The 13,861-nt window shown below is 40.2% G+C and overlaps 1 protein-coding gene across 1 annotated transcript in view; it reads right to left on the bottom strand.

Annotated features, from left to right (window-relative positions):
- zc3h18 (zinc finger CCCH-type containing 18) overlaps nucleotides 1–12,203 on the bottom strand; it is a 46,642-nt gene extending 34,439 nt beyond the window's left edge. The window contains exons 1-5 of the mRNA XM_086027889.1: nucleotides 11,965–12,203; nucleotides 10,186–11,154; nucleotides 9,828–9,912; nucleotides 6,513–6,661; nucleotides 483–578 (exon numbers count right to left, since the gene is read on the bottom strand). Coding sequence (XP_085884015.1) covers nucleotides 483–578; nucleotides 6,513–6,661; nucleotides 9,828–9,912; nucleotides 10,186–11,139 — 1,284 coding nt within the window. The 5' untranslated portion in view covers nucleotides 11,140–11,154; nucleotides 11,965–12,203. The remainder of the gene's footprint in view (nucleotides 1–482; nucleotides 579–6,512; nucleotides 6,662–9,827; nucleotides 9,913–10,185; nucleotides 11,155–11,964) is intronic.
- Nucleotides 12,204–13,861: the final 1,658 nt, after the last annotated feature.

Raw genomic sequence — 13,861 nt, 5'->3', positions numbered from 1 at the left:
ACGACGGGAGTCAAAACATCACAAAATAGACAACACACGTACACGGTGAGTTCCCCCCCCTCCCCCACTCGGCAAGTTTTAACCATGCGAGGTGAAAAGATCACGCATTTTAGAGAGCTGAAAGCTAGCGTGGATGAAAGCGAGCGCGGCAGCATTAGCTTAGCGCTTGGTGCACCCTCTGCTGTCAATAAAGTAATGACCATTTAAACCGCAGCCTTCACGATTACAATATTGCGCTCTCAAATAGCGATTATATTGCAAAGGCAATTACTCGTTCAGCCCTAATTTAAATAATGTTGTTCTCCAGGCCAGTTGAGGATTACCATTACCTATCTCAACTATCTAACAGTATCTTTTCTAAGTGACTTTATTTTTATCAAAAATCATTGATCTGCTACTTCAGTTCCCTATCCTCAGTTAGCAAAAAACGCAACAAAACCACCTGTGTGATTTATCCAGTTTTGACAGTGACAGCTACCTACCTCTTTGGCATGCCTCAGTCCCCTCTCCCACGCACTTTCCACAGGAGGATCGACAGGGGGTGGAGGAGGAGGGAGCTCCTCTACTGCAGGTGCAGCCTGAAAGACAACAAATTATGCTCATTAGTCAAAACTGAAAGGAAGAACTCTATTGTATAAAATCGAATTGAATGTTTAACATTTCACATCTCAACCGCCAATACTGGAAAAAAAAATTTAAATGGAGGATCAAGGAGGCCATTAAAAATTAATGGATACTTCTGCAGCCATGGCTCTATAAATCTCTATAAGTCTCATACCCACGAAATGCCTGCTTTTTATGCTCCTGCCGCCTCTTGTACGTTTTTCTTGCTGCCCTCGATCTTATGAAATACTCCACTGTCAAAACGACTGCGCTGTTTTGCCATCGTGCCCTGGCGGGAAATGAGAACTGGAAATATGAATAAAATGTGATGCCCTAACTCTACTCTGAGCATGTGCATGTTCCGAGAGTTAGGCCTCATGTACACGCTTTTTAAAAAACAAATTTCCCCCTCTCTGTGTAGAGAAAAAAAAAAATCCATCCACACTTTTTGGAGCACATTTACAAGCACGTACATTTATGTATGAATATAAGAAACAGATCAGTTAAAAGCTACACAAAATAGTTACATCTTGAGCTCTAATACGCCACTCTCACTTTTTTCAAGCACTTAAATGTGCCGTAAGAAAGCCATTCAATTAGGAACAAATATTTAAACAAGATAGAAGGTAAATATGTACTCAAACACAATATTGCAGGCGTTTTTCCAAGTTATTTATTTTTTAAATAAATGAATGAGTCCAGTGCTATAGCGACCCAGGACCCACCAGCTCTTTTTTTCCTCTCTCTCTTTCTTTCTTTCTTTCCTTCTCTTTCTCTCCCTCGCTCTCCTTGAAATTGACACTGGTGTGTGGGAAGAAGTGTGTAGAGCAGGCTCTGCGCCAGGATTTTATTCTCTCCTGGGGCTAAGGGTGCGCTTGACCGATATGTTGATGGGGGCTGATAAAAAGAAATCTATTTCCATGAATAAAAATATGATGCAGACTAGAGGTGGGCGATATATGTCGTTATCGATATCATCGTCAATCTTGCTTTCACGATGTGTAATTTTACATTATCGAGTATTAATACTGCCTTGAAACGAGTCAGCCGACGGCCGCAAAGTATGAGGAAATGCTGAAAAATCAGAGCGCATTGACGGCGGAGGAGGAGGAAGTAATAATTATTCACCGAATCAGCGGGCAGGACCCGTTCACGTGACTGTACGCACTACAGCGGAGCTTTCCTGGAGGAGTGTCAAGCGGATATTCATAGCGAGGCGCGAGTCCATGTCGTCCGTCGTCTGTAAATGGTTTGGGGTTGACAAGACTGACGTCGGTGGGAATAACATTGCTAGATGTGCCAAAACGGTCACGGTGAAGAGCAACTCTGTTGCACCTCAAGCCATATGGATTACGAGGAAAACTTGGCGATCGCGCAAGCACGCTAAACAAAAGCTTAATTACACACACTCAGAAAATAGTCGCTGAGTTGAACCAACAAATATAAACGCACGCACGCACGCCCACACACACTCAGTACTTTAACGAGTCAAACGTGACATCCTGGATGATCGGTTAACATTCAGTTTACACGCTTTTAGTCCGCATCATTCATAACTAGCCTGTATTCCCGAGACATGTTGCACAAACTACGACGGTTTATTAGTGTGACGCCAGCATAGTCTACATGTCACAGCGATGAATGAGTGGGAAAATGCACTTTTCTGTAAATTTTTGTTTTGTTATTCAACTTTATTCTGAATACGTTGGCCAATCTATGTGAATGGGTGTTGTCATGGCGACTGAGTTTTTCTCTCTCGCTGGGTGACACTTTGTCACACGTCACATATCAAATACATTTTTTCCTCATTTTGATTGCTGTAGTTAACACCCTTTTCTCATTCTTATTGCTGTAATACTTGGCAGTGGTACACCAGTACTTACTGAAGCTCCAGGGCCGACAATGTTTATGAGTATGGCCGGGGGGTCGCGGCCGGAAGGGTACCCAAGTCAAGGGTGGAGGGTCACGGCCGGCCCGGCAGTAAAGGGTCAAGTGCCCAGCTCTACTCACTTGTAACTCACTTGTCAATGTCATATAAACACATGGGGCAGTTCTGCTCACCACAGTAAGCTACCTGGCGGCTCAAGCCAACCACTCCCCCGATGTCACAACAGTTAATTTTCTTTGTGAATGACATGGCTCCTGAGAGAAGTTGCTGATAATATCCGGAAATGGCAATAAAAGTAAGATGCGAGTGAGTGTCAGTGTGTGCGTGTCTGTAAGCCACGTAATGAAAAGCTAAACTCAATTCATAGAGCACTTTAAAACACCGCTCCAAGTGCTGTACATGGTGCAAAAACTTACGGCAAAGTACTGCATGTGAAAGTCCGGTCTTGGAAACATGCTTAATTTTTAGAATACTATTTACTGTAAGGAGATGTTTGTTTTCATTGAACTATAAGACATGCAGCTGAGCCCGGGAGCTCCCTGCACGTTTTTGTGAGACTTAAATCAAAGTTGTCTATTTTTTAAGATCTAGAAAAGCTTTAACATCTTGTACATTACTAAAGTTGTTTAATAAACATGGACTTAAAGGCATTTAAACTAAGTCAAGTGTTGCAGTTTTTTTTTTCATAAATTTGACACCATTTTACCCCTTTTCTCTACAAATAAATATCGGCCTCTTTGACTACTAATGATCGGTATCGGTCCTGAAATAAGCATATCGGTCTATCCCTAATCTGCTGCAATCATTACAACAATTACAACCATTTCCTTATAGGGGACGTTCATCCCGAAACATGATGGGTACGTACACAGCACGTCTTTTACAACTGTTTGAAAAGTGGGGAGCTGCTGGTTCCACGTCACTTGTACACTATAAGTGAGGTATGTCTTTTTTTTTTTTTTTTTTTAAATGTGCTATTTGTGATTTAAGTGAATTAAAAGTGAGTTACTTTGCACAGAACTGCTTGCTAATGCAAAATACTTTTAACAGTTTTAGATGCAATTTTAAGTGTTTAAAATGACATGTAAATGTCACCGTCTGTTGTTTCATCAAGTACACTGGGGAAAGGCAAGAAGTACTTTTCCAGTTTTGCCAGATATGTTGTTAAATGACAGATGACTGATGCTCTCCTACACAGTTTCCTCTCCTCAATCCTTTTTCCTCCCTTCTCTGCTCTGTTACAGCATGGAAAATGGAGACACAACAATGATGAATCTTTGAGCCTTCTCAATGGTGTCAACTGCTTTTGTGGAATTGCTGAAACAACTGACTGACAACATGAATCGAAACACATAGGAACACCACCCCCATAGGAGACTTACACAAAAAAATCTCTATGCTGTTGTTTGTCAGGTGCTTGTGATCGAGCAGGCTGAGGGGGATCCAGCCAAAGTGTCTTCTGATTGTGTGTAACTAAGTGCTGAATGGGTTTGGATACCGAAATAAGGCATCCATTCTGTTGTTGGGATTAAACTTTGCCCTTATCTGCTTGTATCCCATAGCACTCAAGATAACTTCAAGCTGGTTGTTCAGAAACATCTGAAGCTGTAATGAATTTATCGAATAAGTTTGGTTTGAGTGAAATATTTTGCAAAACAGATGTACATTATTCTTAAATCTTGTAATATACTGTACAGTATATAACATTGGCCCCTACATAAACATTTTAATGGTTGGGCGATATTCAAATTTTGACACCGCTTTACTATCACCTCATAATTTCCATGGGTATACGGTAATACGTCACTAATTTTAGAATTCTTTGTAGCTTGCACCAACCACCACGAGTCTGTCTAGTATAGGCTGGACTCGTAGCTGAACTCTGCAATTGATGTTTGGTTACCTTTTAATCATTGAATCTCAAATCAGTTTGAATGGGTTACTAATTGTACTTTTGCCGGAAAACACGTCATAGTTCATAAAAGTGAAATACCCAATTTTATCATAATAGTAAAATCATAACGACAAAGGCGTTGATAAACTATCTAGCTGGGATTCGAAGACTGCTTAAGAGTTAGACCTAAATGCTTGAAAGCCGGCGATTCCAGGTTTGCTTGCTCTAAAGCGCTCTTTGACGCAGACTGGTTTGTTACAAACATCAGACATGCAGCGAGCTAATACAAGCGACATTTGTCATTTTATAATCGGGGCTTCAACACAGAGACCATTGCGATACTCCCTGTTAACACGGCAGCCACTCAGAGGGTAGGCTCTATCGACAGCTATGCGCTGGCGGCCACCTGCCTGAAATTTTCATACGTTGCGTCCTTTTTCTAAACTATCGTCAGCCCCTATAGCATTTTAAAATGTCTGTTGTGCTGTTGTGGTTTGAACTCACAACAGGGAAAAAAATATGACAAATTGCAGCGGTTGCATTTTTGGGGGAGGACCAATGTGTGAAAGATGCCTGCCGCACAACGGGCCATTTGCTGTCACTTGATTACCAGAATGTCATTCCCATACAGGTACAAACAAAACATTATAGCCTACTATGACTTTTAAATAGTTATAGTAATACTAAGTTGAAAACAACTGCACATTTATTATTGCTATTATTTTTTTTTTAAATATCGTATCAGGTCCTTATGCACTGCAGTTTTTTTTTTTTAATGACAGTGTTGAAAGTGAGACCGTTTTTAGGCACCGTGGGATACCGTATTCTCTGTAATCCGCATGTAAGATGTTGCATATCACTAGCATGAGGCGGACACCTTGCATTTCCAAAATCAATTTTCAGGAAATCAAAAAATAGTACGTTTGTTGTACCATGAACATTGCACTGTCAAAGACAGCAAGCTACTCTTAACACTTTTTTAAATGAGTACATTTGTAAAAATAAAGCATGTGGTGACTGACAAATAGTATGATTTGTTTAAAAGAATAAATAAAAATAACTAGCATGTTGACCAAATGTGAAAATCAGAGGTTTTGGCTCGATACCAGCGATGTACTTTTTATGTGCTGAATTAAGGCCTCTAGACAATAATCCGCCATCGGAAAGTCGGTACACGCCATCTGTTTGGTGTAGTACGCAACGTCGGAAAGTCGGAGCAGTTATCGGGGAGTCTGGGGGGCGTGTTCGGCCGATTCATCATGTAGAATCGGGTTGGGTTGTCGGGGGACAAATGATCACTGTGATAGTGAATCAGTGCACTGGACAAACTGAAAATTGAAGCTATTCCTAAAGAACTAAATCAACTTCTCTCATTTATCACATCCCCTCTATGGACATAATGGCTGGCTGGACAGAAGAGAACAAAGATGAATTAATCCCTCAAATTCAAGAAAGACCGCCGTTATTCGACATCACCGTGAAAAGCTACTGCGATCGAGTGAAGAAAGGCAAACTATTGGAAGCTATTGAGACAACTGGTTATACCAGGTAGGATTTATTTTTATACTTGGCATGCAGGGGTACTAGTTCCCACGCATGCACAGAAGGTCCAGAGTAGTCGGCATCTCTGTCGCCTTATGCAGTGTGTTCTTCCGTCATTTTCTGGTACGACGTGCCTACTTCTAGGCCAACGTGACAGTTGGCCACGACAGCCTACGTCGAATTGGTGTGTGTCGAGGCTGTCAAGAGTGTTCTTACTGATATGCGGTTGAGCATTTGGTGAATACAACCAATGACATGATCACCTGCTTGTTCAAAAGTATGTTTTGGGATAACTATTACCTTCCGAGAACAAGTTAATTAATAATTATTCATCTTTAGTACTAGTATCAAGAAATTGTGAGTATATTTGATTAACTTACGATGAGTCGGTTGTGAAATGTCATATGTTTTTTGCTTCTTCATGATTTTTGAGTGGTGTGACTTACACTTCGGAACAACTTATTGTCTGAAAAATACAGTAATAATTTTGGTGTGTAGTGAGTGTTTCACTATTGACAACCTTTCCCCCCCTCCGTATAAATTGCAAATGACACAAATACCCACTAGAACGAGAGAATGACTTACCCAGGAGTTGTTGGGTATAAGCGGCAGGGGTCCTCCAGGCTGTGCCCCATTAGGTGAGAAGAGGTCTGGCTTGGTGATGAGGGAATAGTTACCTTTGTCATTGACACCCGGGTGAATAAACCGACAGTTCATACCCCAAGTACAATTCCCTGGTGAAACAAAATAGTTATTGAAAGTTCATCAAAAGTGACCAAATAACAGTTTGTTACAACACATTCTTGTACAGATTTAGGTTAGTGTCAGGAGTGATTGGCAATAAATAAAGACCCACTTATGAGCTCCTTGCTCATCAAAACAAATTGACAATTTGACAATATCAATCAGTTAACTGCAAGTATGGGGAACTCTAATATGCTATATTAGATTAAAACCATTTAATGTCTGGAAAGAAAAAAATCTATATAAGTGACAGATATAATGTAATAGAAAAATAACATGACAACTTTGTAATAAAGTTGTCATTGTACTCAAATAAATGTTTACCGTGTTACACCAACAGACACTTAAGAGGAGAGTGTTGGTTTGTAGCGCTACAAGACCAATTGTTCTTGGAGTGTCGTCAATACAGGATAAAGCAATTCCCTGTGTGCTAACAGAATACTGCAGTTGGATGATACTTATTGTACACCGAAACATATTTATCATTTGCAAGGGCACCCCCTGCTGTATAGGGTTACAAAATGCAGGTTGGTTTAAAAAAAAAAAAAAAATGTTATTTGGTCAAATGCACCACCAGCCATTTAAAAATTGGGGTAGGCAAATTATTCAGAAATAAACCAATATTTATGTCCAAATTCTTTTAAATTCTCATTCTGATATCGTCACATTCTACTGCTCCGCTCTCTAGTGGCCAAATAACTTAAAAACCAAACTGCCAATGACAGTTCAGCATAAGTAGCCAGATAGTTAAATGCTCAATTGTACACAAGACAGACAAAAAAAAATGAAATTAAAAAAAAAATCAGTAAAACATTTTTCTTGGCAGCAGGCCAATTGCCCCAAAAACAGAAAGTAAGTACAAAGTACTAAACCATGTGAAAACTATTTCTTAAAGTCCAACTCAACTCTAATGTCAGCCTCTTAAATGTAACCCACTTGTAATTTCCTTCGTCCTCCATGAAAGCAGGCAAATTATCTCTTGTGTTATAAGCAAAACAAGAAATGAATGGCCATCAATATCTTGGGCTGCTTGGAAAACTGATTTACAAGTTTCCCTATTTTCTGGTATGTTTCCAATCAAATACTGTCATTCCCAAATTTATAGTAGTGGGGCCCAATTTGAAATCTGAAAATGCTCTGAGGCCCACCAAACGCTTAAATCCCAAATCTGATCAATACATGAGACCAGGTGGATCAATAGTTCCCGTATACATACGAAGACAAATACAAATACATACATATACAATGCCCTCGATCATTATTGGCACCCATGGTTAAGATGTGTTAAAAGTAGGGCTGTCGATGCATGCCTTGAAAATGTTTTTAATTGCGTGTGTTTCCGCACTGACATTTATTTGCTGATGACAGTTGCACTCTTCCAGCAACAAGGTAGAATCAGATTATGCCTATTGTTTGTGGTCACTCTTGACTGAAAAGGAAGAAAAATATGGTTTTCTGTATTACTGCAAAGTGGAGCTGGCGGAGATTGGAGACTTGAACACAGGAATGTGACTCGCGTGATGACGAGTCAGCAGCTGCTTTGGCGGCTGCTCAGTTGAACACTTCTGCTAGAGGTAACAACAACACAGCTTTACATTAGGGACATCCCGATCAGATTTATTTTGCACATTTAAGATCCTACCATGGCCATCTCAGTCCCCAGACCTCAACCCCATTGAAAATCTGTGGAGTGAGCTAAAAAGGGAAGTGCAGAGGAGAGGACCCAGTTCACTGGATGATTTAGAGCAGGGGTGCTCAATACGTCGATCGCGAGCTACCAGTCGATCACAAAGGTAGCATTGGTAGATCGCATGACATTAAGAAAAAAAAAAAAATAGATGTTCATAGTTAATTGTGTTGTGCAATATTGTCTTATGCGGCTATGCAAGGTACATTTATTGTACATATAAAGAATCCTCAATATACAGGGTCAGGCAAAATGATCTGACACGTTTGTACGTTAAATAAAAGGCAAATAAAGTAAAGAAAGAAACAAGTGTTTTTATTTTTGAAAAGTACATATAATGCCATTTTTTCATAGAATGCCATTTTGCTTTGTTTCCTTATAATGCCATTGTTTTTTCATTTCTTTTTCAGTTGCTGCCATTAATTGAACTGGTGAGCATCACAAAGTAAAATGTCATTATATGAAAAAAAAAAATCATTATATGCATGTCTGTATATGTATTTTTGAAAATAAAAACACATCTGTGTTTCTTTACTTTATTTGCCTTTTATTTAACCTACAAATGTGTCAGATCATTTTGCCTGCCCCTGTATTTGAAAATAAAAATGTTCTGCATTTTTGTAGCGGGTAGGAAATACACACTACAAAAAAATTAAATCATACCCTACCAGTAGGTAGACCATTTGGCTTGGTCATTTTATAAGTAGCTCGCATGCTGAAAAAGTGTGAGCACCCCTGATTTAGAGAGATTGTGCAAAGAGGAATGGTCAAAAGATACCTCTTTCTGTATTCTCTCATCTTGTGAAAGATTATAGGATAAGATTAGGTGCAGTTATATTGGTAAAAGGGGGTTGTACAAAGTATTAAATTAACATCAGGGGTGCTAATAATTGTGGCACACATGATTTGACCTAGAACAATTCTTAGTGTGGGATTTTTTCCCCACTGAATAATGTACTTGAATTGAAGGTTGGATTTTCCTTTTTTTTGGGTCGGATATTATCTAGACAAAAACCTAATCTATCAGAAGCTAAAGAACATCTCAACCAGGGATGCCAATAATTGAGGGCAGTGTAAAATAAATAATTTCTCAAAATAATCAAACATTCAAAAAATTAATGAAAACAAAAACGGAAAAAAATTAATGAATTTTATACAAGTCATTGATGGGATATCGCCAACTTTGATCAATGTTCTCCCGATACTCATCTATTTAAATCAACCTATCTTAACCACATATTACCCTATTTCCACAATCTATACATCATTGGAAAGCATTTTAATGCCCTTTCATAAAATGAATATATTTCTTACAATTGAACCAAGTGATCAATTTTGTGCTGTTGCGAGTCACGTATATTGAGGCCTTTAATTGGATTGCTTCACAAATTACAGCATGCAGCAATTTTACAGGTTGTCTGTGCAAAAGGAGCTCAAGATACTTCACTATATGTTCTAACATTACTCACCTTTGATGAAGAACCTACAGATAGGACGGGGTCTGATCTTTCGATCTGAGGGATCTTTTACCTCCCCCTCCTCCAAATCATCATCCTGCACATGAAACAAAAATGCACCTTCACATTTTACAGAATATTATTTTAAGTATATGATTGCTAAACATTTAAATATCGGGGAAAAAAGCTTTAATCTGAAGTGTAAATTTGACCTAACACCTCTTCCAAGGTTTGAACTGGCCCATTCAACAACCAAATAATAGTGAAACACCTTCATTATTTGTATCTGAACATCTATGATGCACTGTCTTTGACTGCTTACATGTAGTCCAGCCCCAAAGCATTTATCAGTCAAACCATGTCTACTTACATCAATCTCTCCTTCATCAATCTCTCCATCATCCTCTTCTTTCTTCTTGTCTTTAAAGGAATCTCTGCGGATTTTGGAGTCATCTGTCTTTCGGGATTCCCCGTCTTTGGGGGACGGGGGTAGGATTGGTTTCTTCTCTCGCTTCTTTACAGTCGTGACTTCGCTCACCTCCTCTTCCAAGGCTAGTTTTGTGTCCTCTTCTTCTTCATCGTCATGTGTAGGGATGTTGGGCTCCTCTGGAACCTCCTCATCATAATCCAACTCATGTTCATCCAGCTCCCTGGAAACAGATGGCGAGTCTTCCTTAATCTCTCTCGACACAGCAGCTCTCCCCTCTCGAGCACGCAAAATATCAGTCTTCTCTTCTGCAATGCTTTTCAATCCATCTTCCTCCTCATTCTCCTCCTCTTCCTCATCCTCCACATCAGCACCAAGGTTTGCTGCATCCCTTCTGTACTCTCCATATGCTTCTGATAAATCTCCATTGTTTTCCTTAGTGACAAAGTTCTTGCCGTGTTCTGGTTCTGATTCAGGGGACTGAGGATGGTCAAGTACTTGATCATCTATATCTTCTAGTTCATCCTCTCCATCCAACTCACCCTCCTGTTGTCCATCGCCATCATCATCTTTATAATCATCATCGTCCCCTTCCATTAGCAAAATGGCCTCATTCTCTTGTCCCAGCCCACTAGTATCTCCTTCAGTTTCCTCGTCCTCTGGCTCAGAAACAAAGTCAGGTACAACCTCATCCTCTTCTCCTCCCACCGCCTGTGATGCCAAACCTCCTCCTCCAATTTCAACTGTATCCTCCTCTTCATCCTCCTCCACAAGTTCTCCATTCTCTTCATAGAGTAGCTCACTGTCTGAGATGACCCTATCCTCTTCCTCATCTGGTGAATCCAGTAGTTCACTGTCGGACACAGGACACTGTAATAACCTTTCAGGCGTATCCATTGGAGAATATTTTAACTGTAGGCAAAAAAAACACAATTACTTTATAAAGCAATGCGGCATCAAAAGGCATTATCCTGCATTTTGAAAGTAAAGGTATGCTGCTATAGTACACTTCTATAAATCCCTATTTTTAGTACACCCAAATTGTAAGTGATCAGGCTAACAATATCCGATTGTTCAAGACTCCTCTGTTTTATTGTGTGTAAAGGTACTTGAAATTAAGCAGAATTTAAATGAATTGTGGCAAACATTTGCAGACAGTTCAACAATCAGTCTCAAATTAATATCCACAATTCGTACAAGAGTCAAAACTTGCATGTTATATTTTAATGTAAAGGTGCACTTGTTATCGAAAGACGCATCTGACGTTTGAAGTAAAAACCTCTTAGCATTTAGCTAATTAGTTGGAGTATGGGTTTAGGGCATCAGAAATCCAACGTACAGAACAGTACATTTAGTGTCATCTATTCGTGCCTATAGTAATAGATAACGGTGCTGAGTATGCAAAGACGACAATTCGCTAAAGGGTCATTGACTGGTAAGCATGCTAATAGCCGGGTCGTGCTAGTTGGTAACAAGGCCCATAACGCGAGGCAGCATAGATAACAGGATAACCATCGAATAATGACAACCAACTAACTTGGGCAAATTATAGAAGAAACTGGTTAGGTCTAAGTTCCGAAGCTACGTCCATAATCGGTTCAGCGACATCGGTACACCTGTGCATTTACTAACAATTCACTAACAATGAGCGCCTTTCCCGGTGGTAAGCTAGAAGCGTAGCGCCACAATGCTAACTATTAACAAACCCTCGCTGGAATTCACCTTGTCGGTCGGAACTCCTTAAACGCGTCACTCTTGCGTTAAGAACTATCCTTCCGCACTGATACTGGTGTTTGAAGTCTATAATCACTCATATACGATATAATTTAACCGATAGGATGGAGAAAATAAAACACCTCACTCGACACAGCGAGGGTTGCCGTTCGCTGACGTCATAAAGACACGACGAGGAAACGCAAAAACGCCGCGCCAAGAAGACCTGAAGCTCGAGGGAGGTGTTTAGATACTGGCCGTGCTGTGCAACAGAAAGTGGAGTTAAAAATCTTCACCGTCAAGCAACGCGAGGTTTGGACCAACCAGAATACGTTGCCATTTTATTGTCTTTGTGAGAAAATATGTGACTGTAATAATTTAATCTTTGGTACCCGGAATAATTATCCGTCAGTATGGAGAAAAGGATTTTAAAAAACCGAGGTGATAACCGTTTGAGGTTGAACGCTAACTTCAAAGTGAGTGACGCCGAAAACCCAACAGAAATTAATTCATTAAGTGTGAAACACACAGAAACTTCCTCCAAGGGCGCAATGGACATCTCGAAAGTCCATGCCAACATCACAACCAAGAAATCTGTCAACAAACGAAAGAAACGGGACTCCAAAGACAACAGTGAGAGTTCCAACTTTAGTGCCGACTTTTTGTCAGCAACCCAAGAGCTCTCGAATAATCATGAGACGTCCCACAAGATTTCAACTATTGAACTCATGATGGAAACAACTTCACCATCTCGTCGAATTGAAAGGTTAACTTCGACAGTAGAGCAACTTGGGATGGATGTTAATTGCCACAAAGACATTCTGAAACAGACGAAACTGGAAATTGAACAACTAAAAAAAGAAAACCATAAACTGAGAGCAGAAGTTACTGAAAACAAGCGCTACTATCAGGGACGCTTCTAGAACCAAGGGGACTTGCAAGAAGGATCAATCCCTCCAACATACACACACCCAGAATGGATGGATTTGCAAAGATATCTTTTATGACAATTGAAATAAAATGAATAACAAATGCGGTTGCAGTTGCATCGTTGATGGGCCATTATCATCCAACATTGAGTTGGTGTCACTTTCCCCGGATGATCCAGCAGCTAGGGAGAAACTGTGCCCCTTGGTGGGTAAAACAAGAAAAGGAGAAAGAGCATCATTCCTCGGTCGGTCCATATACTCTGATAGATGGAAAAAAGGTTGACCATTTGCACAATAATCTCTAATAAATGATTTGGTAAGTTTGGTAAACTTCCTCCTCCTTGTCTTTAAAGAGAGGTAATACAAGTACAGTATTAATATTACAGTATGTTAAATGTTTATGTACTATGAGCTAGTATCCCTGGGAACAGTGATGAAAAAGTTACAGTCTGAGATTGTTATTAATAAACACCTGCTAGTGTTTGCAAGACACCAGTTGTTTTTGGTGAACTGTTTTTAAATCACTATCTTTTACATCCATCCATCCATTATCCAATCCGCTTATCCTCACAAGGGTCATGGGCGCGCTGGAGCCTATCCCAGCTTTCTACGGGCAGTAGGCGGGGTGCACCCTGAACTGGTTGCCAGCCAATCGCAGGGCACACAGAGACAAACAATGATTTGCACTCACAATCACACCAAGGGGCGAATTTAGAGTGTCCAATTAACCTACCATGCATGTTTTTAGAATGTGGGAGGAAACCGGAGTACCCGGAGAAAACCCACGCAGGCATGGGGAGAACATGCAAACTCCACATAGGAAGACCGGGGCCGGATTCGAACCCACAACCTCTGCACTGTGAGGCGGACGTGCCAACCAGTGCAGCCCCTATCTTTGACATAAAGGAGCATATTCTCAAACCAATGCATTAAGAGATTTTTGGGATATTGTCGGCTCCAAGAATGTTTCATGGCGA

The sequence above is a fragment of the Filicampus tigris genome, chromosome 4, assembly GCF_054856515.1.
Source record: "Filicampus tigris isolate MCC_2025a chromosome 4, RoL_Ftig_1.0, whole genome shotgun sequence".
Classification (NCBI taxonomy): domain Eukaryota; kingdom Metazoa; phylum Chordata; class Actinopteri; order Syngnathiformes; family Syngnathidae; genus Filicampus; species Filicampus tigris.
Note: the sequence above shows the minus strand (reverse complement) of the source record. Positions and strands in the feature narration are given on the sequence as shown.